We start from the raw sequence: 26,124 nt of genomic DNA, 5'->3' as shown, positions 1-26,124 counted from the left end.
CTATGAAAATCGGTTACACTTTCGTATTTGTCGTCAGATCGGCTTCAAATGTGGTCATCTTTTCTTAGTTTGTAAACAAGTAATAACGCATATTTAAAAAAAAAATCTCACGACATCGAACAAACCGAGGATTTTTTTTGAAATTAACTTCTTTGTATTGGTTAGTGTGTGTATCACACAGGCGATGCAATATACCTATTATTATATTCACGTTGGACGTACCCGGACAGTATTCCCCGTATAATTTTCATCAGTTCAGCATCGACTATGCTTCCTATCTATTCATACATGTACTTTGTACGGAGCTCCGATGACGGATTTTTCCGCCTTGTAAATCCAGTAGAGAAGATGATGTCTGCTAACAATGCGTTTTTTTGAGTTTGTCGCTAACATGGGAAGAGTGATTTTGTAGCGATATTCGTTGAAAGTAAATTTCAATTTAATGAACAAGACTTCACGTTAACGAATTTCACGATGAGAAGGTACGATTAGCCTATGAACTGTTGTGCCATCAGTCACTTGGTGTCAGCTTTATAGATAAGTCATTAAGAGGTTTATGTTGTTTCTTGAAATCGAAGGTAAATCGCATGCACCATTGCCTTCCTCAACACATATTTATCCGTGATTTTATCAAAATGGGTTTTGGTATAGTTTAGAAATTAAGTTGCAAACCAAGAAAAATAATACGAATTATCTAAGGTGAACATAGCTGTCCTCCACTTTCTATCTATTGTTCTAAGTTCCTCCGAATCTTATATCTGCCATGTTTTCCTCAAACTGATATACTTTTCATATGTTGAGCACAAACTATTCTTTAATCAATCTCTCAAGCATGTCAATGTCTCTATAATTATAAACTTCCGACATCTTCATTGAATAATGTTGAAACACATACTCTCGCGAACTTTGTGCACCCCGAAACGATCCATTCGAGTTCTGAGAACGTATCCCGGGGAAAAATGTGTGGTGTGCAATAATAGCGGGTTCCGTTCCGTGCTTAATCAATCCCGAACGGAGTTCACTTGTGCTAACTGTTTCCCCGTAATCGCATCTCCTAGCGCTCCCCACAATGAACGGGGTTCGCAGTCAGTAGTTTGTAGCTAATGCAAGAGCACAAGTCGTCGCACAATTTACATTGAACATCCGTCACCTCCACCATTGTGTCATTCGTCGCGCGCATACCGTTCATCGGAATGAATAACCTTCAACAGGACACTAGTGAAGAAAGAAAAAAAAACACCCAAACAGACATTTTTCAGACACACCTCTATCGGTCGACACTCAGTTACTACGAAAAAAAAAATTCTGACAAACGAAAAACGGAGCACGTGTTGTCTTCGATTTGAAGCTTACGTTTCGTAAACAATCGACGCCCAGGGCCTATTAAAAAATACAGGACCCACTCCTCGGGGTAGACAGAAGAGGAGCAGGGACAGTAGTGCGATCTTGTTCGATCGAACAACTATTGTGTTGTTAGCACGGGATATGCTGCTCCAACAGAAGGATGGCCTCGAGGTTCGAAAACAACGAACGAACGAATGAAGCTAAAAAAACACAAAAACAAACGGGACTTTGCTTTGTTAGGACATCGACACAGTTCGATGGATATCTATCAAATACACACTAACGGTACTCCGTTTCGCCCCAAAGGATTCTTCGCGCTTTTCCTTTGCTACCTACTCTCTTGCTCTCTGCTGCTGACCTCTATGACTTGTGCAAATATGTGCAGCGGCGGTGTTCACGGTTTTTTTTTCATTCGAGGGGTAACCATAATCATCTGCAGTTGCAAGCGATCGCACGATATCATCGCATACGGTAGAGGGGAAGATTGATCAACCCGAAGATAATCTTGGAGAGTTTTACGGGAAGTATTGATAAACGACTTCATTACCTGCGCGCGTGTGTTTCGTTTTGATACTTTCTTCGATGTTCAACAAAAAAACTACACTTTCACCCATCTTCCGCTCATGCGAAAGACAATGGCGAGGGGTGGGAAGGAATTAATGACACGTAGCGCATGATGCAGCTGGCTTCCGGTTGCAGGATGCCCCCACATTGCAATACAGGAAAACGGAACACACCGCAGAAAGGTTATGAACGTTGAGAAAAAAAAACAAATGGTAGCAGCTGCTACCGGTCGGGTGAAATAAATTACTACTTTCCATCCGTGTTTCGTGTTTTACTACCATTCTTTTCGACAGCGGCCGCTATATTTGTATGTCCCGGCTGCAGTTTTCGCTAATGAGATGCCTCGACAGCAGGTCGTTGGGTTTTTTCAGCCACTTCGATGCAACAAAATGTTATATTGCAGACTAATTCGAAACGATTCCGGGAATAGCAAACATTTGCGAGAATTGGGTCATTCAGCGAAGTGGCCACGTGTTTGATTTGGTTACTCTCGGTTGATGAATAGTTTTGTTTTGGGAAGAACCTATCCATCATCCTATTTTTATTTATTTTTTTGCTCTTGACGATCTAACGCATCTCTTGAAGCACGAAGACCCCAACTTGAGCTTTTTCTTTTTTGATGGCACTAAGCCTAGAGGAAAAATATTCCAATATTCCTACTAAAGCTTATCTTTATAATATAAAATAATTCACAGATGCAATTTTCGTATGAGATTTTCTCACCACTTGCCAAGAAAGTGATTTTCATTTTCGAAGAAAACTAATTTGAAACGGAGAAGTTATTTTTCATTCATAATTTTTATTTTGAAGGTGTGTTCATTCCACCATTCCATTATTGCCATTGTCGGTTCCCAAAATCGGAACACGAGTCACAATGCCGTCAACGCGAGTTAGATCCCCTAAAAATGACGTCTATAATCGACAAAAAAAGTGCTGGACAACGACCGAAATTTGATTTGAGGTGCACGTTCACCGATTGGATGTCTTCAAATGTGCTTCTGAATATTGTTACGTGTAACAAAAACCAACGCGAACTGCGTGGCATTCTCGTTCTCCCGAACATTGTCATCTCACTTCTTGGAGAGTTTCCACTTACTCCTTGTAGTGTACGACAATGCAGGATAGCCATTGCGCCATTGTTCCAACATGACTCCAACATTTCCTGCTCCAATTTGCAGATAGGCTTCCATTTTCATTGACGTTTCAGCAGGTCGCGTTACCTATCCTAACGATCAAGTTGCTATCGGACGGACCTATCGAGGAACCACGATTAATTCAACAAATTATTGTAATGAATCATTATGGGAACAGAGGGTCGTGCCCAGATGAATATGCGTAGTATGCCCACCCTACTCAGCGTAGTCCATTTATTATTATCCAGTCGGCACCCAAGAGAAGGTGGGCTATCCTCTCAGACTAATGTATTGCCGAGATGGAATGGAAATTGAAGAACGAGATGTAAATATATGTTTGATTTTTTATCTCATTTTCGATGACCAAAAACTTATCGTAGTCTTATCTAATATCGTTTTTAGAATCAGAATGGTCCGCCTACCAAAAACTTCAGAAAAACTGTAACAACAATTGCAATGTAGAAGTTCATCCGACCTGAAACGTAAACGTTTCGGATAAGTTACCAAACATGGGAATGTTGGTCGAACTTTTTCGGATTTTTTTTTGTGGGAAGAAAAAAAGCCTTAAAAGCTGACCTGTGTCCATGTAAGACCCCATGACGTCGGATGGGACTTACTCTAGTGCCCAAAAAGCAACTCCTAACACAGTTTAATGAACCTTCACTTCGGTACAATTCCTCCCTAGGTTTTCTACACAGAAAAAAGGATTCCCGGAATAAATTGCTTCAGAAAACAACTGCTCGGAAAAAGTGTAAGGTCACAAGTAGGCTAGAAATATTCTGACGCGGAAAAACATCATGAATATAAGACGATATGTGATACGGTGCGCGAATATACGAGTTTTGATTTTGCTCCCCCAAAATACCAATAATTCAGGAAATTTCTTCAGATCTTGGTGCAAGATTTTGGAATTGTAATGAACCACATATTTCAAAACAAAAATTAACCGGGCAAACGTAATGCACCAGGCAAACGTATGCCCTCTGACGCTCGCTAAAGCTCGTTCGGACTTTAGCAAGGATCATATTTCGGTGTTTCAAACTAACCGGGCAATCAATGGAACACAGTTTTGCGAGCGAGGGACCGCCGACTCGAATCGCGCCATCTTGGCGACTTGGGCAGCCTGGCTCCTTTTTTCTGGTTAAATGGGGACTTCGACCTCATTACATTGACCCCAGAATAACTTTCGAAAAACGAAAACGAAAAAATTAATTGACAATATAGATAATATAAGTTATATGTGAGGTATCTAAACCCATGATGTTTTTTCCGCGCCACAATATTTCTAGCATACATGTGACATTACACTTTTTCTGAGCAATTGTTTCTGTTGCAGTTGTTTTTAGAGTGTTTTACTCCGATCACGAGAGAAAAGACATCTCCCGGCGCACTGCTTCAAAACGTAGGCATACGAATACCACGTGCTCTGGTATTCGGATCACTATACCGCATACCGTGTATCCCTAGAAATCTGCATCTCAGCAATAGCAATTCGAATGCTCCATTTAATTTCGCCTTTCAAAGTAGTCTTGCCGAACGGAGAACAGCTATATACTTCCCCCTGACTCCCTCTGTTCTCGCTCTCTGAATACACTTCCTGGCGCTGAGTTTCCAATGTAAACGTCTCGGATACCACGATATACAACACATATGCGAAGAGATGTTTCTTTCATTGAGCGTGAATGAGGTGCAACTTGAAATGCAGTAGGTACATTATTGACTTACAATTTGCCAATGAGAGTGACTTTGTAAAGTATATTCCTCAATATGATCCCAATGGTTCCAAAAAAAGATTCATGGGTCCCCGGTGATCGCGCTGTATTTCTTCTATCATCATAATATTTGCATTACCAACGTAATCTTTCAACTCCCACCGATTGAAGCTATTTTTTCGGTCAGATCGCCAGAAAAAAACCACTTGAACACGTGTTCGGAGCAGCTCTGACAGGAGATGTTACTAACAGCCTCCATGTAGACGAACTAGCCATTAGTTAAAGCAGTAAACACAAGAAACCCCGCAAGCTGCACATATTCCACAAGTCATCATCCTCAACGACAGTTCCTGTTTGGAAGTTCGCCTAGTAAACCTTTGAAAAACAAACAATCCGAAAATATGCCTAAAATCCTTAGAAAAAAAATTATATGTAGGTCTCCTCTTTGCGATATCTACCGAACCAAAAGCAAAATTTTAATAAACACGTTGAGTACGACATCAAGCCATGGGGACTGCCAGTTGAACAGCCAAGCAAAATTAGTAACGTACTTCAGCGTGTTAAAAGTTCTTCTGTAGCAAAAGAAGCGAATCAACAATTGGGAATTTCACCGATGGGTACGAATCGATTGGGAAACATGGTCGCAGTTGAAATGCAACAACGAAAACAGTCTAAAGCACTTGTTGGAAATTCACTCTTCAAACAAACAAAAAATAAAATAAGGTTAGAATTTGAAGAGTTTGTTTTCTCTTGTGTCTGGTTTTATTTTATTCTCGAGCATGCTTTCCTTAATTAATTGTTTATATTCTTGGCTACATCTTATTATTTTAGTTTATTTCTCTTTACTTTTATTCATCCAATTTATTACGTTTAGTTCTGTTGGTTGTAGAAATTGATTGTATATTGTTTTTTTTTTCATTTACATCTTTTTTTATTCTGTTTTCTTCCGTTTATATTTCATATTTCTTTTATCCTTTCTTATGTATCATCAACCAAAATTCTAAATTTCTATGGAAACAAAAATTACCTTCTCTCCCCGCACCAAGCAAACTCTCTACCTAACCCCCCTTCCCCTCAATCCTCGCCACCCACAATTGGCCAACGAGCAATAATCAGAGTGTAGATTCGATTTTTTACGTTCACACATTTGTTTTTTTTTCTTCTTTTTTTTCTCTCTCTATTCACCGTTTGTACCGTTTTCCCCCGACAGCTCGATAATTATGAAATAAAGCCCGGAAAATGTTTGAAAATTAACGTAAGCGTACCGAATCTACGCCTCTTTGTAGGCAACATACCTAAATCAAAAGGCAAAGAGGAGATATTAGACGAATTTGGTAAACTAACAGGTAAAATCGCAACACGAGATGTATTCAAAATTATTTCTTTCTTCCCCCTCACTATATGAAGTAAGCAAAGGAACGAACTAAAAACTAAAAAAAAAACAAACCAACAAACCAACAAACAGCAACCCTGTTTGTTACGGATTTTCTGTTTTTGGTTAAATATGATTAGTGTTAAGTTTTGTTCCCTTTTTTAAATAAGTTTCCTGCGTTTAAGTGTTAAGCATAAGTAAAACTTGAGAACAACGAACCAAACAACCAAATCGAAGGCTTCAAACCACCAACGTCGGATTTTTGCAGGGAGTGGTTGAACGCAAACCCAAACACAGAACGCGTTCACACAGCCAATCATTTTTCGTTAGACCGTGTTCGTTACGGCGTTAGACTTTGGCCCCCCGAATCAAGGGGTCATTTTCCATACTCGCACTCTTACTACTATCACACTCACACATTAGCGCTGAATTCGATCTGATTTGATTTCAATCAGCTTTCTCTTCATTATCGATCGACCTCGACAGGAGTTATCCTGTGCATGCTTACGAACATAGCAATTTTGTTTTAAATCATACGCATCCTGCTCTTATGTGTTTCTGTTAAATGCCGCGACGTTGATCTCTCTTTCTCACACACGCAAACAAATATGTTCATCTTTATTTTCTACTACCGCCATTGCATTTGTTTTTCTCATCCTGAAATCAACACCGCGTGGGTTGTCCATACGCTTGAGAGATTTTTCTTTGTTGCGCGAGACGCATGAAAAGCTGCTGCTGCTGCTGCTGCTACAATTCAACATTTTAACATACTCGCGCGCTCATTTTGTCCTCCGTTCAACATCTGGCTCCTGCCCCCAAAAAGTAATAAGTAAACGAACTGTGCAACTGTGCAACCAATCGAGCGGGGAGCGATGCTGCAGATGTGCAATTGCATTTTAAGGACGATTAGTTTGCTCTTTTTCTTCTGCAACGAGCTCCAGATGCTGCCAGGTACATCTGGTTTCGTGTGAGATTTTCACTTTGTTTTTTTTATTTTTTGTGCTCAAAATGATGGCAATGACCGGGTTAATGTTCTCTCGTATTCAGTTTGGTATCTCTCGGTAAACGGGCCGATAACGGAAGGATTGCGTTTGATCCGGAAACTAACTTTGTTCATGAAACATTTTTGCTCGTGGTATTTCCGAATGCGTCCTCACATGCTTCAATTTCAATGATAATTTTTTGAGCAAATTTCTGACAATTTCAACATTTTAACATTAAGTTTAATTTAATTGCATGAAACAGCTTCCAGTTAATGAAGAGTTTTGACAACTTGGTAGTATTTTCGAAAATCTTTTTTTAAGCGTATGATTCTTGATTCGCATTCAACACACGTAACTGTTCTAAAGATCCTCATTCCAGTTAAAATTCAGAACCGAGAAATCAACTTTACAGCTTCTTCTCAGTTTGACGAAAGAAAACTGTTGTTGATTATATCCATTATAATCTCTGATAAAAACGTTCGACAATTATTCCGATGTGAATTCTATGGAAACGCAAACCTTCCTTTGGATACCCCGGAAAATATCTTCGGACACTCCGCTTATCAGCTTGAGCAACATGATGCTATCTCTCAATTTATGAAGCAATCAAATCACCATGCCATACTTCTCTACCTTCCACTTAGCAATTACACAATATTTTTTATAGAGCAGCGTTGTAAAGAATTGGTCACGGTGCAGTTGAACCTTTTGAACTTCTCTGTTGTTTCGGATTGCCACATGTGGCCAAAGTTTCACTAGTTTTTCATACGCTTGAATGTAACTCTAACTTGTATCGAGAGTTTAACCTAAAACCCGGCTTTACCCATACAACTTACCCATGCAGCGTCTCCGTAAACTTTTTGGAGCTCTCGATGCGCTTCGGTCGCCGTTTTCTTCGAACTGAGGAAGAAAATAAACTCTTCTCGCAATTGCTTGGCACAAACCCAAGCATTTTCACACAACCTAAAGTTTATGACGCCAAAGCAAAATCATGAATGTGCCTAAGCGGTTTTTTTGCCAAATGGTTTATTATGTTATCAAATAGATGAAATATGCAAAGGACACGTCATTCCAGGTATTGTTCATCAATTTTCACTAATTTTTTTAACACTTCTAGCGGATTGATTGATACCCTGCCAAACGACTTGCTCGTCTTTTTTTGCTAGTATTGAAGCAAGCCAATATTGTAATACTGTGTTCAAAAGCGTTTTGCATCGATTGAAAAAAGGAAACAGAAAGGACAAGGCTTATGCTAAAATGTGGACGAATAACTTCCGCCCTATATATTTTTTTTTCAAATAGTTTTTGAACGACATAGCTTCATGAGGTCGAACACTGTCATCTCTGTTCGTTTTTCGGTCAATGCTCGTTTCTATCGAATCAATTGTTGTTCGGAACACAGAACACTTATCACGAAGTTGTCACGATCGTGTTTCAACTGCATTTTGGCGATGGATGGCAATCTTCTGGACCTAAGCAGAATTTTAGACATGTGAAATTGCCTTTCGGCGTTTCTCGGCATCATCCTGCTTTTGAATGGCTTCCAATGATTCCAATGGCTGACTGCGGTAAACTGCGGCTTCAGTCATGCCCGATATATTTGCGTGCTCCTCCTGCATTGAGCATGAGTGTTGATCTAGTGGGGTAGTTCACTTCATCACCTCCAAGTTTTTCTACAAGTAGTCTAACAAAACAAAAAGTCTTTCAAATATTACATTGAGGAAAAATATACGACAATTCCACGGAAAAAGTATTCATGTTTCTTCGGTTACCAGCAAATGAAAGATATTTAAGATAATTTTTCATGAACGTATGACCGGCAAACCTTCGACAGAATTGCTTTAGTTAGACACAATAGACACAACAATTTTTTATAAGTGTAAATCCATATTTGTATTGATTATAAAGTATCGTTTTTTATTGATCAGGAAGGATAAACAAGAACGTGCCGTCAAAGTCTTAAAAAACATATCAATCTACACTCCAAATGTCGCCTTTTAAGCGAAATAAAAAAAAATATTTGTGGACGTTATCGAGGTTGTATTTGTATTCTTACTTTTTTGCACAATTTCCTATTTTTATGCTGATTTCAACGAGTGAATCATTTAGATTATTTTTTTAACGGCAAATGAAAAGTGTTTTCTTAAACTTCTAGGAGAAATTGTCAAGACACAACACAACATAGCGATAAATTATGTGAAAAGTTGCAGCTTTGTCATATCATATGTTATGTCATATAAAAAACCTTATTGCTACTGTTGTATTGTTTTTCTCCTATTCTGGGGTCGTAAATAAGGAGTCTATCGAAAACTAGTCTTAAACTTTCAAATATCAAAATAAAACTAAAAACGTTCAGAAAGTGTTTACAAAAGTGAATTTTATTAATAAGTATTAAGTTTACATAGAAATGACGAAATGAAATGAAGAAATCAACCTTATTGTTGATTTCTAAAAAATAATCGAACTTTAGATTTAAATCCACTAATCAAATTCTGCACAGTAGTCTTTGTGCACTTTCTGGACGCTGCAGACCAATTCTTCTCGAACTCTGACATATTTTTAGACACTGTGCCTTCCTTCTTGAACTTGGCCTTGATAATTGCCCGCAGCTGGGGATAGCTAGGTAGTTTGAGGTCTTTTTCGACGAACATGATGTTGTTCCCCGAAAACCATTGTAGAGTGGATTCGGCATAATGTGCCGATGCCAAATCCGGCCAGAATAGAGAAAGAACCTCATGCTTTCCATAAATTGGAAGCATCATCTCATCTTCAAGCATGCTTCTACATAAATTTGAGCCTTTATGGTCCCTTTTGTGGAAAAAGTTGACGATCGCATGCCACACGTGCAAATGGCTTGCCAAACGAGCACTTTTTGGTCGAACTTTTCCATCGCAACAATTGTATCCGCTAATGATATACTCTCTCCAATCGATTTGGTATAAAATTGAAGTCCCGGCAGCGTCCGGGAATCTTCTTTGACGAATGTTTCGTCATCCATGAGAATGCACTGGTTAGGATTGTTCAAAGTACGCTTATATAGCTTTCGACCTCGTGTTTTAGCGGAATCTTGCTGCTCCGGTGTTTGTTTGGCTACTTTTTGCTTTTTATAGGTCTTTAGACCATGTCTTCGTTTAATCCGCTGAATCATCCAACACTGGTTTGGAACTTCTTGGCCAAATCACGAATAGGTGCAGACCTGTTCTTCTGAATATAATTTACAACTTTTCGGTCCAATTCGGGATTACTTGGTCCGGGTTTTCGTCCACTGAGATCCTCGAAAGAACACTCATTAACGAACTTTGCGACGATTGGAACACTTTCTGGACAAATTTTGAATATTTTTTTTTTGCTATTTTTTGGTATGTAACACCCTTTTTGGTACACCAATTGAGCAGAATTTTCTTTTTAGTTTCCAAATAAATCCGCGACATTTCGAAAACAACTTTATGACCGCGACTAAATATTTCGATTTTTGAAATGTAAACAAACGTGCTCTGATCACACGACAAATAAAAGGTCACCCGTTTGTATGTATTAACGTGTTAAATGTTTAAGACGACTTTTCTACACTCCTTAGCTTTGGAAATTCCATACCGGCATCCTATTCTACCATATATTTTGTTTCCATGCGATTGAATTGGTTTCTAAAATTTAACAAAAAGGTGAAATAAATAAGTATAAATTGGAATCATATATTCTTACACAATTTGATTCTCGATTCATTACTTTGTTGTTTTTCGAATGACAGTTTTGAGAGAAACAGAAAAGACAGCCGCTGTGATGAAGTCGTTTCGCTGGTAATGGTGTACAATTGGTTGTGTAACATTTACCCGAATACCATTCACGAGTTCACCCGAAGCACATTTACCAGAATGTAAGAAATATTCGAATATACCGAATATCAGAATCCATCTTTAAACGAATGTAACAAATACCCAATTGCGAAATTTACCTGAATTCAGCATTCACCCGAATGAAGAAGTAAAAATTCCTACAAATCAGGTTATGAGATTCATCGGATCTTCTGATAATGAATAAGAACATGTGTTTTCGACATCTTGAAAAACACAAAACAAAACTTTTTCCAATGGTTTCGCCTGAAAGTAGACACTTGGAGTGCAGTTCAACATTTTTCGTAGAAATTCCACTCAAATACTTTTCATCTGCTAGTTCGAAAATCAATTCAGAAATTGATTCGGTGTCCTCAGGTTCCGATTTTTTCGGCGCAATGTTAATAATATTATTCGTCCACCTTTTCTGAACACCTTTCTCGCAATGGCAAAGTGCCAAATCAGACCAGAACAATTCAGAAAATTTTTACTTTTGGATGACGGATAGTAGTCATTCTTGTAGACACTCTCATTGATTCGTCGTGTTTGGAGTAATGAAGTATTTGTTCTTTAGTCCATAACTGCGCATGACCGGTCAAACAAAATATATTTTAACGAACTTCGGCAACTTCTTGGTCTTAACATGATTGCTGAAATGCGAGACACCTTTGACGATAGTTTAATCACGTAGTCAATTTTCGAGAGCAACGTGTCTTCAAACTAGTGTGCTCTTGTTTTTGCACTGGTTTCCTGCTGATCGTTCTCGTTTTGAAATTTTTACTAACTAAACAACCTATATAACCAGTTGATTTCTTCATATTTTGAACGTAAGACGATGAGCTCTTAAGCATTTCATATTTCATGGCGATATCAAAATCTAAAATAGCTCTATTTGCCTTCATTACTCTCAATATCTTCCATTACAACTGTTGGCCGTAAATTTCACAACAACGTATACCATTCATCTATTGAAGCTAAAGGTTTTCCATTCCATTCTTCCATTTTTCAAGGAAACCATTTGAAAGGAAACACATCGCGATGAGATTGCGATGTTTGTACCTAACCGCAGAACTGACAAAGTGGATTATCTTGCTAAATTTAGCGAACTGAAAGAGGGACAATTTCAAAACAAACCGCTGTCAGAGCATTCCAGAACTGACCACCGAGAGCGCTGCTGTGAAATGAGGTTTCGGAGTCTTCCTGTTCTAGCGCATTTTGTCCCCAGCAGCATACGGCTCTTAACGCGAACTGTTTTACGCCTGACTGCAGTATTTTTTTCTGTTACACAAAATTTATTAGTTCGATTAGTAGTTTTGTTTTCATTTGTTCCTAACATCGGTTTCGATTCATACCATTGGAGTTCTGTTCCGCACAGTTTTGCTAATCTGCGTGACCCAAATCACCTCATAAATCTCACCCACAATTCACCAAACACCGAACTAAAAAAACAACCTTTCAGTCGTGTTATCTCATTTCGAACAAACAACAAAAAAAAGTCATTTTGTATCATATAACCTCCTTTGTCACCCCACCCACACACGCTTGCCGTTTAGTCACACATCTCTAGCAAATTGACGTTTTCGGCGATAATTTTAACCCCTAGCGTCGATACATTTATCATGTACATGTGTGTATGTGTGTGTTTGTTCTAACTTTTAGAACGAGAACATTATAGCCCGTTTAGTACTGTTTCTAACCGCAACCACACACGCATGTTAACCATGCGCCCGTCGGTGAGGCCACAAAGTATAAAACCATCCCAAATAATCTCCAGTCATTATCTATCAAAAAAGTACTTTTTCAAACGATTTTATCAACAAACAAAAAACAGTGATTAATCCAGTAGTGCAGTTGAAATTAAAACAAAAAAAAGGAAAAAAATGTGCAACACAAGATTCATGAAGAGTAAAAATCTTAAAGTTCGCTCTCATCCATCCAAACAAAAAACCGCTTTTGTTTGTTTATTTTTCTTTCTCTCGAGTGCCAAAACAGCTCATCCATCCACCGAACATTTTTATTTTTATTTCGTCACCTCAACAATCACAGCCCCCGCTCATTAGATTTATCTTCAGTTCAGCAAAACATGCTTAGTTTTCCCATCCAATTGCATTTTCGTTTTTATTTTTTTTTGTTTACTTTATAAGCATTCATTTTGTTTTGTATTTCATAATTGTGCATCACCTTTCTTCAGCAAAACCCAATTCAAAACAAGAAAAAAATATCAAACAAAAAAAATTAATAAATTTTCCAAAGATGTATGCATTGAACCGAAAATCTCTTCCCTTTGTTGTTGAACTTATCCAATTCCAGCTGAATGATTATGAAATTCGGAAAGGCAAAAATATTGGTGTTACGATATCATTTAACAATCACCGGCTATTTGTCGGAAATATTCCTAAGAATAGAGATCGCGATGAGTTGTTAGAGGAATTTACTAAATACGCACGTAAGTCCAACAAACCTACAAGCAATCATCAACAAGTACCAAAAAAATCAGAATAATCCAAAATGTAACTTCAGAGAATGTGAATTTTGATTGATTGTTGTTTCCAAATTTGAGTACGCAACCAAATTATTGACTCCTACGACGCGACGCTCTCCTGCAAGCTGGATTGGCTGACGAATTACACACGCCTACACACAGTAGATATGTTTCACCATACCACCCACAACATGCCAAAACTGAAACAGAACAAACGAAAATTTTTGAAATAATAGCTATCGACCTCCCGAGGACAAGTGTGATTTGGTATTACCTAGCAGTTGTATTATTGACACATTCGATTGGCTTTTGATTACTTTTATGTAGTATTATTATTGTTAATATTGTTATGAAAATCATGCGATTAGTGTTCAAGTTTTTCGTTTAATTTTCACATTATTATCGATTGGTTTGTTTTCAAATTGCATTTACGTTTTTCTTCCGAATTTGGTTTGTTTTTTTGTTCTCAAAATTTACCCTCAAAATTAAAACGAAATTGGTCCCTTTCTGAGGAGATGTCTCCAGGAATATGCCGACGCTGATTTTTGTTGTTGTAGCAAAGAGAAAAATTTGCACGTTTTTGTGTGTGTAAAATTTTTGGTTGTGTTTCTATTCGGGCAGGGTTTTCCTGGAGATATCTTTGAGATGAGGGAATCGCACAGAAGCATCTCAACAACAGCTTTCAGCGATCGCCCCGCGACATCTTGGACAAACGTAACGTGACAAATATTGTATTGTGTCGAAATTTGTTATCCCTCCACATAGTTCTGTAGCTCAACAATTTCAAACGATTTCAAAAACAACTGCCAAGCACGCACAGCGGTGTATCTCCCTTCGAAACGCTTAACGCTCGTTTGAAAGCAAAATTCAAACTTGAGAACAATTCAGCGATTCCCGACAATTCGACAAAAAGTCAAAATTTTAGTCACCACAAACACATACAGGATTGGATCTGATCTGACGTTGAACGAATCTGAAGAAATTTTGACCTGAATTGTCTAGCTACAGTACACGGCAAAGAACAACAAAAAGAACACTTGTTACCCCGAGCATATGTGTATATCTTCCTATCTCTATTTCTCTCACTCTTTCTTTTTCTCATTTTGTCGATTTTTTCACGTTTACACGTTTTCTCACTCACCCTGCGTGTTTAAATTCTGTGAAAAATTAGAACAAAAAACTTGTATCAGGTCCGAGACCACTGATTCGACATCACTATTCGGCCAAATCCGAAAATCCTGTGTTCGATCATCTCTGTGTCACTCTGATTTGGATTCGGAATGGGTGATTACAATGATTGTCAAAATAAAATAGAAATAAGCAAAGAAAGCTTGTGTGTGCGCAGAACACAACCATCCACGGTCATCGGAAACTGCTTTCGGCCCAATTGTAATTGGAACAAATCAGCTCGTGATTGGCACAACAAGCACCATCTCAGACCAAACCTTATGTGTAATGACTGGAGAAAACTGCATATTCTCTCTCTCTCTCTCTCTTGCATTGGAAACTGCCTCGTAGGGGAATAAATTAGAACGCCCCGTTTGACAGTCCAATCCAGCAGTAAAACTGATAACCTGTTCATATCTGATGTGTGTTGTGTACAAAACAGAACTACTGGTTTGTTAGATATTAGTATTGCCTCGAAATAATAGTTTGTCGATTCTCCAGATTATCCGCCTAATTATTTTTTGTCCTTCTCTTACACACCCATACAAACATACTCGCAAACCCGGTTGTGGCGGTTAAACAACTTATACTGTTTCTACCTTCCCCACCACCCACCGTTTTTATGTAAATAATCACACACCTACACACAAACACGCGTGGAAAAGAACAAACATACATCCCGCCCCAAAGACCTGGAATTTCCCAGCCTCCAGCCTTACATACTCCCCTTTTGCTGTCTGTATCTTCTCTCTTACAAAAAAAAAAATCCAACTGAATAAAGAAAAAATATATATGTAAACAAATGAACACCTACAAAAACAGCTAGCCTTTAGTTCATTGTTTCATTGCAAATCCACCATCTTGATGAGTGTTGTTGTGTTACCTAGTATAAGTGTGTCAAATCATGTTCGATTTATTCCGACGATGATCATGATGAAGATAACATATTTCTTGCTAGGAGTTGAGGGTCCGGATTTTGCTGGAGCGGAGGAGCATCCCCTTGTGGTGCGCTGGAGGAAACGATCGTTGGTAAAAAAAAGTGTTGCTCCATCTCATTAACATCACAGCGATGTAACCGAATTACTGATCCAATTAGTTTTCAAATTCTTCAAAGTTGGCCAAGTTTAGCGCTGCCCAACGATGTATCATCGACCATGGACCATCGTACCAGTGTTATAATTGGAAGAAACCATGGCTGTCGAATACGGCTGGTGCGGTAGCAAAACCCGTTTCCGATGTGTAAGAGCTCGCATTGTCTCGATGAAGAATGATTCGTCGGTTAGAGTGGTTTTTTTCTTGTTTGACCGAAGACCAACTAATGGTTGTGTACCTCCCAGAATTGACCTTCTTAACTTCTCTAAGAAACTGTTATCACGTGAGTTTTTATGAAAAAAAAACATGTTGGGTTAGGGTTAGGTTCACTCTGAAAGACCCACACAATCGGCTGCTATTTAGCTTCCTGCACCTTCAGTGCTTTGTAATCATATAAACTGAAACGATTGCGCACACAAAAAACAAACAAAAATAAACCCAAATTCTTAAAGGCATGCCTACTACACCATTTTTGAATAACCATTCTTGAATAACCAAGGTAAGATGCCCATAGCATGTTCTTTGGTTATTCTTGATTCACTGCGCAGACCTCCCGATTCCGATATGTTTTCTGCCAGCTAGGAACATCATATGGGTGTATTTCGTATTTCGGGGAATTCTAGTTGTCAATCCAAAGACTCCGAGGATTTTTCCATTCAAAAATTTTTGTTTACAAATGTATCAATCAAGACGGGTCTATTGTACTAAGTGAGGTCGTTTCGTCCTTAAGTTGGTAAGGGGAGCGGTAGAAGAAAACAGTACGGAAGAAAGCAGAAGGGGTTTTTTTGCTTGAAGCGTGAAAGAGACAGACTGATCAAGAGCGAGCTTGTGCTTTGTTTACAAACAAAACACAGTACACTTCCAAGATGGCTGCAGAGTGGTTTTAGCATATTGACCCACCTTAGGATATACTTCTAGGCGCCTTGGTATTAATACGAGCCGCTGTTCACAAACATGTTCACAAATGTGCTGACAGACTCTCGGTCTTTTGATTATGAATTTTTATTTTGGTTCTAAGGGTGCTCATACACTGTTTGACCAAATATTCGATTCTTTTTAACAGATAAAATTTGATCAACGTGTACTGATCAAATATATACGACACAAAACACGACAAACAAATATTCTGTTATTGGATGCCTAGAATTTTTTTTCGGTTTGTTCGTCAAACCCGACAATACAAGGTCAGGTTAACTTCAATATTTCAGTCGATTTTTCCCAGTACGATGTTTGACATTGTTTGCTACTGTTGATAATTGAAGAGTGGCAAACAAATTTCAATCCAAACTTTATCTGTCAAAAAGTGTCAAACCCTCCAGACAAACAGTTGCGGCCACCTTAAGATTTGCATTATTCATAATAATTGATGGATTTTAGTGGTGAGAATCATTGTAATAATTTTGTTCTTATTACATAATATAAGAACAGGTATGAGAAAATGGTTTTATTTGTTTAAACCATCTAGGCAGAAAAAAAAATTGTAGAAACATTCTGAAAAATTTCATAACAATGAATAACTCTTCAATCTCCACTCTTCCCAATATCATCGTATCTGGATGCAGTATTTTCGCCGTAATACTGCGTCCACTTGTAGACCACTTTGATTTCGTTTCCAAGTCTTATCCGAACGTTTCATTTCGTCACAGTCTCTCCGCTGGTGCTATTTGCTCAGAAAATCAAATTCAGGTTTTATACCAGCTGTTTTTAGTGTACAGCACTTCCCTGCCTAGTGCAGCTTCCACTAATCTGCTTAATGCTGCTACTCAGCCCATGGTCCCGTGAAGATGCGCCTGGCTTCTCCGTTATTTCAACGTTACGTTGTTTGTGTCTTCGGCTGCAGGAAACGATTCGATTCAACCTTTCGGCACGATGTAGACTTTTCCCCGAACAAAGAGTGCTCATGGAGTATCAGTGCCCACGGTTTAATAGCAGATGCCGATTTCGCTGTCCGTTTACTCCCTATTAATCGTGATGTACTCTCTGTGTTTTATCAATGAGTATGAATAGATGTAGTGTTCACTCGTAAGCCTTGTTTTACAATGCTGATCGATGCCCATCACGAGTATGCTCGCGAGTAAATATCCAAGTTTTTGACACCCGCCACGCGAACGTGAGTTTGTTATTCGACCAGGCAAAACTGATGTGACCTGATCGATCAAATAATACTGAACATCTGTTTCTATTTTTAAGGAATATGAGAAAAAAAATCCAACAGTTCTGCTTCGACATTTTTCCATACTCACGAATTCTGTGAGCAGATTTGCATCCTACTACACATTTTGCTCTAGAATCAAATTCCACGGTCAGCATAGAATGTGCATGAACCTCGATGAACTAGATTTTGAACTTTTTTTTGTTCACGAACTACCGATCGTGGTGCTGTTGAAATACAAAATCTCTTGAACGCGGCGCTCGACATTAAAGTGGGTGTAAATGCCCATGATGCGAACATTCCCATCACTAAATCTTCTTTACGCATTGGACGTGTTCATTTTTGTGTAATCAATGCCCTCAGGATTTCCCAGGTTATTACCGTGCTTCCAGAATTCAATTATGAATCAAACCCCTGAATCGCAATTTAACAGTTTTCATGCTCACATATTCACATATTAAAAAAAATCGCGTCTTCGACTTAGTGGTGCACCCTGATGTGAAAAAATTTTCAATCTTAGTTATATATTGGAGATGCAATAACATACGAAAAAGGTTAACCAATCAAAACAGACATTTTATTGTGCTTTCATAGAAAGTATCATTAAAATTAACTCTTCTGATATAAATGAGCACTTTCCTTGTGGTACATGCCGGCACGCGTTCTATACCTGTAGTATCGACTATTCTCTCTGACAAGTTTCCGAGCCGTTTTAACGCTCTTCTCTTTTAACGCTCTTCTCTTTTAACGCTCTTCTCTTTTAACGCTCTTCTCTTTTAACGCTCTTCTTAAGTTTCATAATTGCCCAATGCTTGTTTTCGTCAGGTAGAATTCGGATCAATTGAACGAATTCATGATCTTGTTGATGGAATTCACCCCATTGTCACGATACAACGACATTTCAGCTATCGGGTGTAACGGCAACTCGCCTAATCAGGCCCAATCTTTACAGATCCTTTGTGTGCTTTTGTGGATGGCAGCACGTGTTTTCTCAGCCATTTTTTTTTTCGTACAACTACGAGTTCATTGTGGCGTTTGTGACAAAAACCTTGGTTTTTGCTCCGCCGGTTCAAATAATTTGCCAAATCATGAACTTCCGAGAAAACTGATATATCAACGCGAACTTTAAGCACAATCCGGCTGCGAATCATAAGTTACAGTACGACGCTTCGTTTTGAGCCGTTCGAGCTACACTGTTCCGCTTGCGAAAAGTCTGAGCACATCACAAACGGTATTTCCGACGATGTTCAACAGTTTTATGGTTGTCGCACCTGACCTTTCGCCTCAGGAATAGAACTACCTTGTAAATAAACCGCTGTAAAAAAATTCTTACAACGGTCACTGAGCGTACCGCTACAAAATACACAACGAGTACATATTCTAAGTGAACAATGCTTTGATGATACACTCAATCATCTGATAAAAACCAGTGAGTAAAATCTTCTAATTTATGAGACATCATTTCCAATGTTCAAATTATTCTGGAACCTTGGAACTCTCGAGTATTCTGGTTTGGCTATCTACAGCTTCATTCCACTTTCCATTTGTAATCCCTTGTAACGAAGTTCGTCTTGAAACCCAGTTTCATTTTGTCTACAGAAAACACAAAACATAAAGAGGACAATGTTTTCTCGGTCAATCAGTTATCAAATATTGTGATAAGGCTCTGTTTCGTAATTTATTTTTGGTAATTTTGAGGATAACATACGAAAGCTGGTTTTATGATGGTTATTAGGACCACATGTCCATTCCTTTTTACTCGTATATTCTTGTGATGGCTTCTAAACTTGAAAAAACACGCGATGAACGATCGTTTCCTCCAGCAGAGCACAACCCTATGTTCTCTCCTGCCTCAGCAAAACCCAAAACGAAACAAAATCGAGTAAACTATTCGAAAACACACAACAAAATTTGGGTACATCCACAGGGACAAAATAGAAAGCGATTTTGGCACCGAATTTGGCAATTCCCAACCAAAAACAAGCAAAAAACCAAGAACTTGGCACCGAGCGTACCGTCGAAGAAAATCAAAATTCGGCTGACTAAGACGAACACGCTCAGTCCACGTGCAAATCAATCCCAATTGAACTCGTTCGAAAATTGTTGAGTGGAACAAAACAAGCAAACAAAAAAACACAATTGTCACGAATCTCAAAAACCAAAAAAAAACTGTTGGAGTGAGCTTTTGTTCGATTCCCAACTTATGCAAAAAAAAAACTCTAAATTGAGGTAAAAATCAAATAACAGGGTAGCAGCGGTCACGCACAGAAAAAAAACAAGAATCTAGTTTAGGACCATCTAGACACGTGCAAAATTGTGAGACCCGTAAATTGGTATACAACAAGACCATCGCAAAATCGGCCGAATGAGTAATTGTGAGTTAGATCACGAAAAATTGGTTCCGACCAGAGTAAACTAAGCGTAGTTCTTAACCATGATCAGATGAACAGAAACAAAACCTAGTTGGATAAGGCTTAATCGATGATATCAAGGAATTGTACTAACATTGTTACTTTTTTCTTCCACACCCCTCCTCAACGAATTTTGTTGTTATCCCTATATCTCTTACTCTCAAAATGTGTGGTTGTATGTGTATTTTCGCGTCCGAATCCACTCGATCTGCGCCCAACGTCCTGAACCTGACGAACCTGACTGCCCTGACCACATCAACAACATCGAAACAGCCGGGCTAGTGGAAGTGATAATTTACAGTTCTCCGGATGACAAAAAGAAAAACCGCGGATTCTGCTTCCTCGAGTACGAATCACACAAAGCGGCTTCGCTCGCGAAGCGGCGGCTGGGCACCGGGCGAATAAAGGTAATTTTTCTACTTTTTTGTTCCACGCGGGGTTTGAGCACGCTTGATGAGGGGCAAACAAAAATCACTATATAACCTTTTTCTAATCGAACTTTCCACCTTGCAAAAGCAGGTCTGGGGTTGTGATATAATAGTGGACTGGGCGGATCCCCAGGAAGAACCCGACGAACAGACGATGAGCAAGGTCAAAGTATTATACGTACGCAATCTGACACAGGACACGAGTGAGGAGAAGTTAAAGGTTGGTATTGAATTGTGTGTTTTGCTATGCTAGCCGCTATTCCAACGATTCTTGCAGGAATGTTTTGAACCGTTTGGCCGAGTCGAGCGTGTGAAGAAAATTAAAGACTACGCTTTTGTACACTTCGAGGATCGCGATCACGCGGTCAACGCGATGAAGGACCTGGACGGGAAGGAGATCGGCGGTTCGCACATTGAGGTGAGTAAGCTTGACAATATGAGGTGCTTTTGGGGGGTGATCAATTTTTTGTTTTTCTCACACTCACAGGTATCTCTCGCGAAACCTCCGTCCGACAAAAAGAAAAAGGAAGAAATATTGCGAGCCCGGGAAAGGCGTATGAATCAGTTTCTGCAGAGTAGAATGGGGATAGCGGGGTAAATAGATTGCATGATTTTAACTCTCGCGTACTAGATTTAAGTTTGCCAAGCCCATCGACAAGAAAAGCGGGCGAAATGTTTGGACAGTAGCTAAAACCGTGCTAATGTGCAGTGAATTCGTTCCTCCCTACAGCATGTCGCCCCAGCATGCCGGTATGATGCCAGGTGCAATGCCTCCGATGCGAGTTCCTAGTGGAGCCGGTGGTCCACGAGCTCCGATGCGCGGCCCGATGAATCGTGGCGACTACGGTAAGTGATTCTTTTACTTCCGATTTCAACTATCGTTTCTGCCCCTTCTCCATCAAGTAAATTTATACATACTATATATATCACTAATGCGAACGATAAGCACAAGTCTCAATCGAACCGCAATGGAATGAAATTGTTAGAAAGAAAAAAAAACGTGCCTACAGTTGCGTACGCACATATCATAGGTAGTAAACCAAAACAACGTTGGTTTTCCAACTCGAAACAAAGGCGGATTTTATAATTATTACTTTAAAAAAATCTGTATGTGTAGTCCTATACATGTAAATTCAATTGAAAATGGTATACCAAAATTCGAGAGTGTAATCAGGTTATAGCTCATTAGTAAATCGGAAAAAGCGTATCTTCTCTCTACAAAAGCAATTGGAACAAGAAGTACCCTTATTATTGTTTTCACTCGGTGAGGAAAATTCACAAATTATTACCTTTTTTTGGTTTCGTTAAATTGTGTTAGAAAACAATTTCGTTTGGTTATTCAATATTGTTTGATATTCTCTTTCAAATGCATGTAGATTTGGTTCGATTTTTCAGTTACTTTTTACGCACTTTACCGAAACCGATATTGTATTAGAGTACTACCAGCGCATTTAGGTACCCGAATAAGTAATCGACCACCGCGATTAGGCTAAGAGCAGCGAAGCGAAACGCGAAAGGAAAGACACTGCATGATTTTTCAATTGACTTTCTACTCTAAGAAATGTTGTTGTTTATTATTACCTTAACTTCGTCGAATTGCAAAAAAAACAAAATTGTGTATCGAAAATTGTACCAGAAAAAAAAAATATCCAAAATTCAGACCCCACACTTCATCCCACAGATTTTTTTTTCTATATTCCGAGTTGTTTCCTCTCAAAAAAAAACCAATAGCTAAATCATTGCGCCCTACCCTTTATTGCAGCAATGTCGAATTGTGTAATAACAAATTGTAAGAAAAAAAAATCTATCTCAAGTACAAGTAGTTACAATGCGCATCCCGTACTTTAGGCAACCGCGCTCGCCTTAAGCGAATTTACGAGAGTAGGCATTAAGTATTGGAATCTTTAATGTTGTTTCCCGCTATCAAAATACCCTGATATCATTTCCATACATTGTCTTTTACTAACAGCACCTGTCTGCGAGCTTCTCACGCACATATTGGATCTTCCTTACTGCTTTCAATTCCCTCCGTTTTGTCCTGTAGATTGTACACATGATTAACGTATATTTTTCAGTAGAATAGTGTTGGGTAGAAATTTTCTAAGTGTTTAAGGTTCTAGAGAAAGTAGCTAGTTACGTGGGAGACATCCAATTTGTTCGATTTTTTGTTGTGTGGTTTGCATGGAGTTTGAAGGGAATCGTCGCATTGAGAGGCTTCACGTGTTTGTTCCATTTTCCGAACTGTTCCGCAACTGTGTGTCTGCTGGCTGACTGACTGACATCTTTTGCACGCAAGTCAATGCTGTCAGTTTCAGTCAGTTGTCCTGCTTGAAAGATAGGTTCGTCGCTGGTGGTGTGGATGTCTAATCGCGAGGAATTCTAAGTGCTGATGAAATTTCATTGAGATGTTGCTAGTGTTTAGTTGACTTATCTCCAATCGAGCTTATTTTCCAACGAATCAACTATTTGGTTGGGGGAAAACGACGTATCCACATGAACTGTTTTGTTCAGCTTATAAAATAGACGTTACATGGCATCATCACTTCCTGATCGACGGAAATTTGTTGTTTGAGTTTATCTTAAAAATAATTGATTATTATTTGAAGTGGCTGAACAAATCTTTTCGAAACCTATCAAATCCAGAGGATCAGCAATCATAGGGTTGGGTACCGTATGAGTTTATGCCGAAAGATGTTAAATGGCGGATATTTACGTGGCTTTTTGAGAGACCTTGTTGAACTTTTATGGATTTTTTCGGCAAACGGCCGCAATACCAGGTGAGACGCGGCACATTAGCGTCGCAGCATAGCGATACTTAATCGTCTGTTACGAAAAAGGTCGGAACATAGCGTTGAATTGGGATGTTCACCAGTTGTATTCATCAGACGTTCTTCCTCTTTCCAACTTTCGTTTGTTTCGACCGATGGAACGTGGCTCAACTGATCAATATTTTGGATCTTATGACGAAAGAAAAATAAGATCTCTATGTAAAAACTGTTCTAATACCATTTAGCATTCAGTATCTTATAATGAACTGACACGAAAGACCATGAGTTTCTTTACGATGTTACATCTTATAAAAAAGTAATACAAAACATCTATTCTGTTGCACTCTATTTTAGAGAAAGTTCGTGACGGTTACATTTCTAATTTCTTAGCGACTCGACTTAAAGACATAGAGGATTCTGGCAGTTTACTTTATGAACAAATGTTACTAAAAAAATGTAAAAACTAAATAAGAAAAATAGGATTTTAACAAACAAAAAGATTATTTGGCTCTATAACAGCCACGGAATGTTGTTGAATTGTGTGGTGAGAAGATCCCCATCACGAGTATACTAGCGAGTAAATCCCGACGTGATGATCAGCATTGCAAGAAACACGTGAGAATGAACGTGAATCAATAACAGAGAGCGAGCTTGGAGCTGTTTTACTCGTGAGTGAAATATGTATATCGGATCAAGTATCTGTCCAAATGCTCATGAATTTCCACCACTGGTCTTGGGCTGTATTTCAGTAACTTCTCACAATATTGACGTGGGACTGCGTCTAACCGGAATATATGAGGGTGGAATGAAAACACAGAATATGCAGAAAAAAATGAAAGATTTCGAATGCTTATAACTCGAACATTTCTTGATAGACCGAAAAGATGTTTGGATTAATTGATAGTAAATATTTCTACGCATCTATCACAATAAATAAAATGTTATTTTGACGTAGGACCACGTCTTTTATTTCTATACCGGGGTGTAAAATCGAAGTTTCGAAAACGAAAGCGTTACGCCGGAGACATGGATTTTAAGCCTTAAAAGCTCCTGAACAACTGAACGAAATGGTATGATAAACACTTCATTCGAAATATAAAATGCTTACGCGTTATATACTTGTTACTTTTTGATCCCAAAAACTTGTTTCAATAGCCTTAAAATTGCTTTCAAAGCAAGCTATTAAATCTCCAATCGATATATAAGCGAGCGCCGCTCGGAAATTCACTCAGTTATAATTGAACAGCGATTGGAGCATGTTGTCGCTGTTGTGGTGAAGCTAACTTCGTTCATCATGAAAGCGCTGATTAACGGTGTCACCAAGAGCCTGTTTGTGCTCTTTAAGCCAGAGGGGGGATTCCCTTCAGGAGGAGAGTGATGCCACTGAAAAGGCGACCAAGAAAGTAACAGCATCGGAAAACGGTTCCGCTTGAGGCATCGGAGCAGCCGCCACACACACACGCGCGTAACTCTTTTCGTTTGGTTGTTATCCAGCATCGAGAAGAATCTGGAAAGATGTTATCGTTGCTGAAAAATAATAAGCCAGTTCCCTTTGGAATTGAAAATTACATTCAAGCGAAAGAGTTTATTTTAATGTTTTCTATCCATATAACACTGCGACCAAATACATTTGGTTTTGTGATTTTTCAATCAAGTGCAATTAGCAGGAAGGCTTTTAAAGATTATTCTTCCCCATCAGTAGGATATGTTCGTATCCAATATTGGATGTCCCCCAAATATTAATTTATCCATTCATTCAAAATGGATTCAGATTCAACTTCAAACAAATGATCACTAAATCAACGATAGTCCTACGTCAACCTTACGGTTATACCGCAGATATAACCCACTTCCTGTTTTTCATGAGATAAACAATTGAATAACTGTGAAATGTCAAGCGTTATCTAAAGCCCTAACTGCCACGTTTTGATTGGCCCGATTTACGGCTTCCCCAACACAGCCCTCAAAATTAATGTGCCTGGGGAAATCCGCTTCGCAAATACATGCAAATCGGAGGTATTTTTGATCCCACCGAAATATGTTTCCCTAACATGGACTTCAAAACAAAGGTGCCTGGGGCAGTCGTAATCTCATGATTTATTCACACAGAGCGGACTAATGTCCGCAAAGAAATCTGTAAGACATACGCCTGGGACCGCACGTTTTGAGGCAAACTTGTACGCTTCATTTGTTCGAATTCCACGAATGGGATCGTTTCCTTCGGTGTGGATGAGACGAAGGCGAGCTATCGGTAGGCCTTGTTAGATTCTTGACATACCAAGTATTTAGCCATCAAGTGTAGAAAACACGGTTTACTTCGTGATCCATCCGTTTTGATTTTCTTCCGATCATTCATTTATTTACAATAATTTTTAATTTTTGTCCAATCTTTTGTGAAGCTGCAACTGTATTAGTCTTTTCAACATATTAGGTTGGGAAAAATGAAATCCATTATATTCGCGGTAGACCAAACTATTTCATATTTAAATCGTTGTCAAGGTGGCAGTTTGAAAAAATCTTTTGCTGTTTTTTTCTTGTTTGCTTCATTCAGTTGTGAGTTACAGGGTGTTAACAATGGAAGTCAACAAAGAGAAGAATTCAGTAAATTTTACAGTTTTTCTTTGATAAAAGCTAAAATGCAAGCTAGGCCACCGATATTGTAAATGGTGTTTATGGTGCCGATACT

At 38.7% G+C, this 26,124-nt stretch overlaps 1 protein-coding gene across 15 annotated transcripts in view; it reads left to right on the top strand.

Annotated features, from left to right (window-relative positions):
• The window catches only part of LOC129769299 (heterogeneous nuclear ribonucleoprotein R), an 84,571-nt gene that overhangs the window by 36,618 nt on the left and 21,829 nt on the right, over positions 1-26,124 (top strand). For 7 of the 15 annotated variants that reach the window (XM_055771526.1, XM_055771515.1, XM_055771539.1 and 4 more), the window contains exons 6-10: positions 5,964-6,099; positions 20,516-20,649; positions 20,762-20,890; positions 20,948-21,264; positions 21,380-21,516. In XM_055771526.1, coding sequence (XP_055627501.1) covers positions 5,964-6,099; positions 20,516-20,649; positions 20,762-20,890; positions 20,948-21,264; positions 21,380-21,516 — 853 coding nt within the window. Of the gene's footprint in view, positions 1-5,963; positions 6,100-13,248; positions 13,385-20,515; positions 20,650-20,758; positions 20,891-20,947; positions 21,265-21,379; positions 21,517-26,124 lie in introns of all 15 variants that reach the window. The other 8 variants (XM_055771532.1, XM_055771477.1, XM_055771547.1 and 5 more) reach the window with 3 other exon arrangements.

Source organism: Toxorhynchites rutilus, chromosome 1, assembly GCF_029784135.1.
Source record: "Toxorhynchites rutilus septentrionalis strain SRP chromosome 1, ASM2978413v1, whole genome shotgun sequence".
NCBI classification, from domain to species: Eukaryota; Metazoa; Arthropoda; class Insecta; order Diptera; family Culicidae; genus Toxorhynchites; species Toxorhynchites rutilus.
This window is presented reverse-complemented; position numbering and strand designations above follow the sequence as displayed.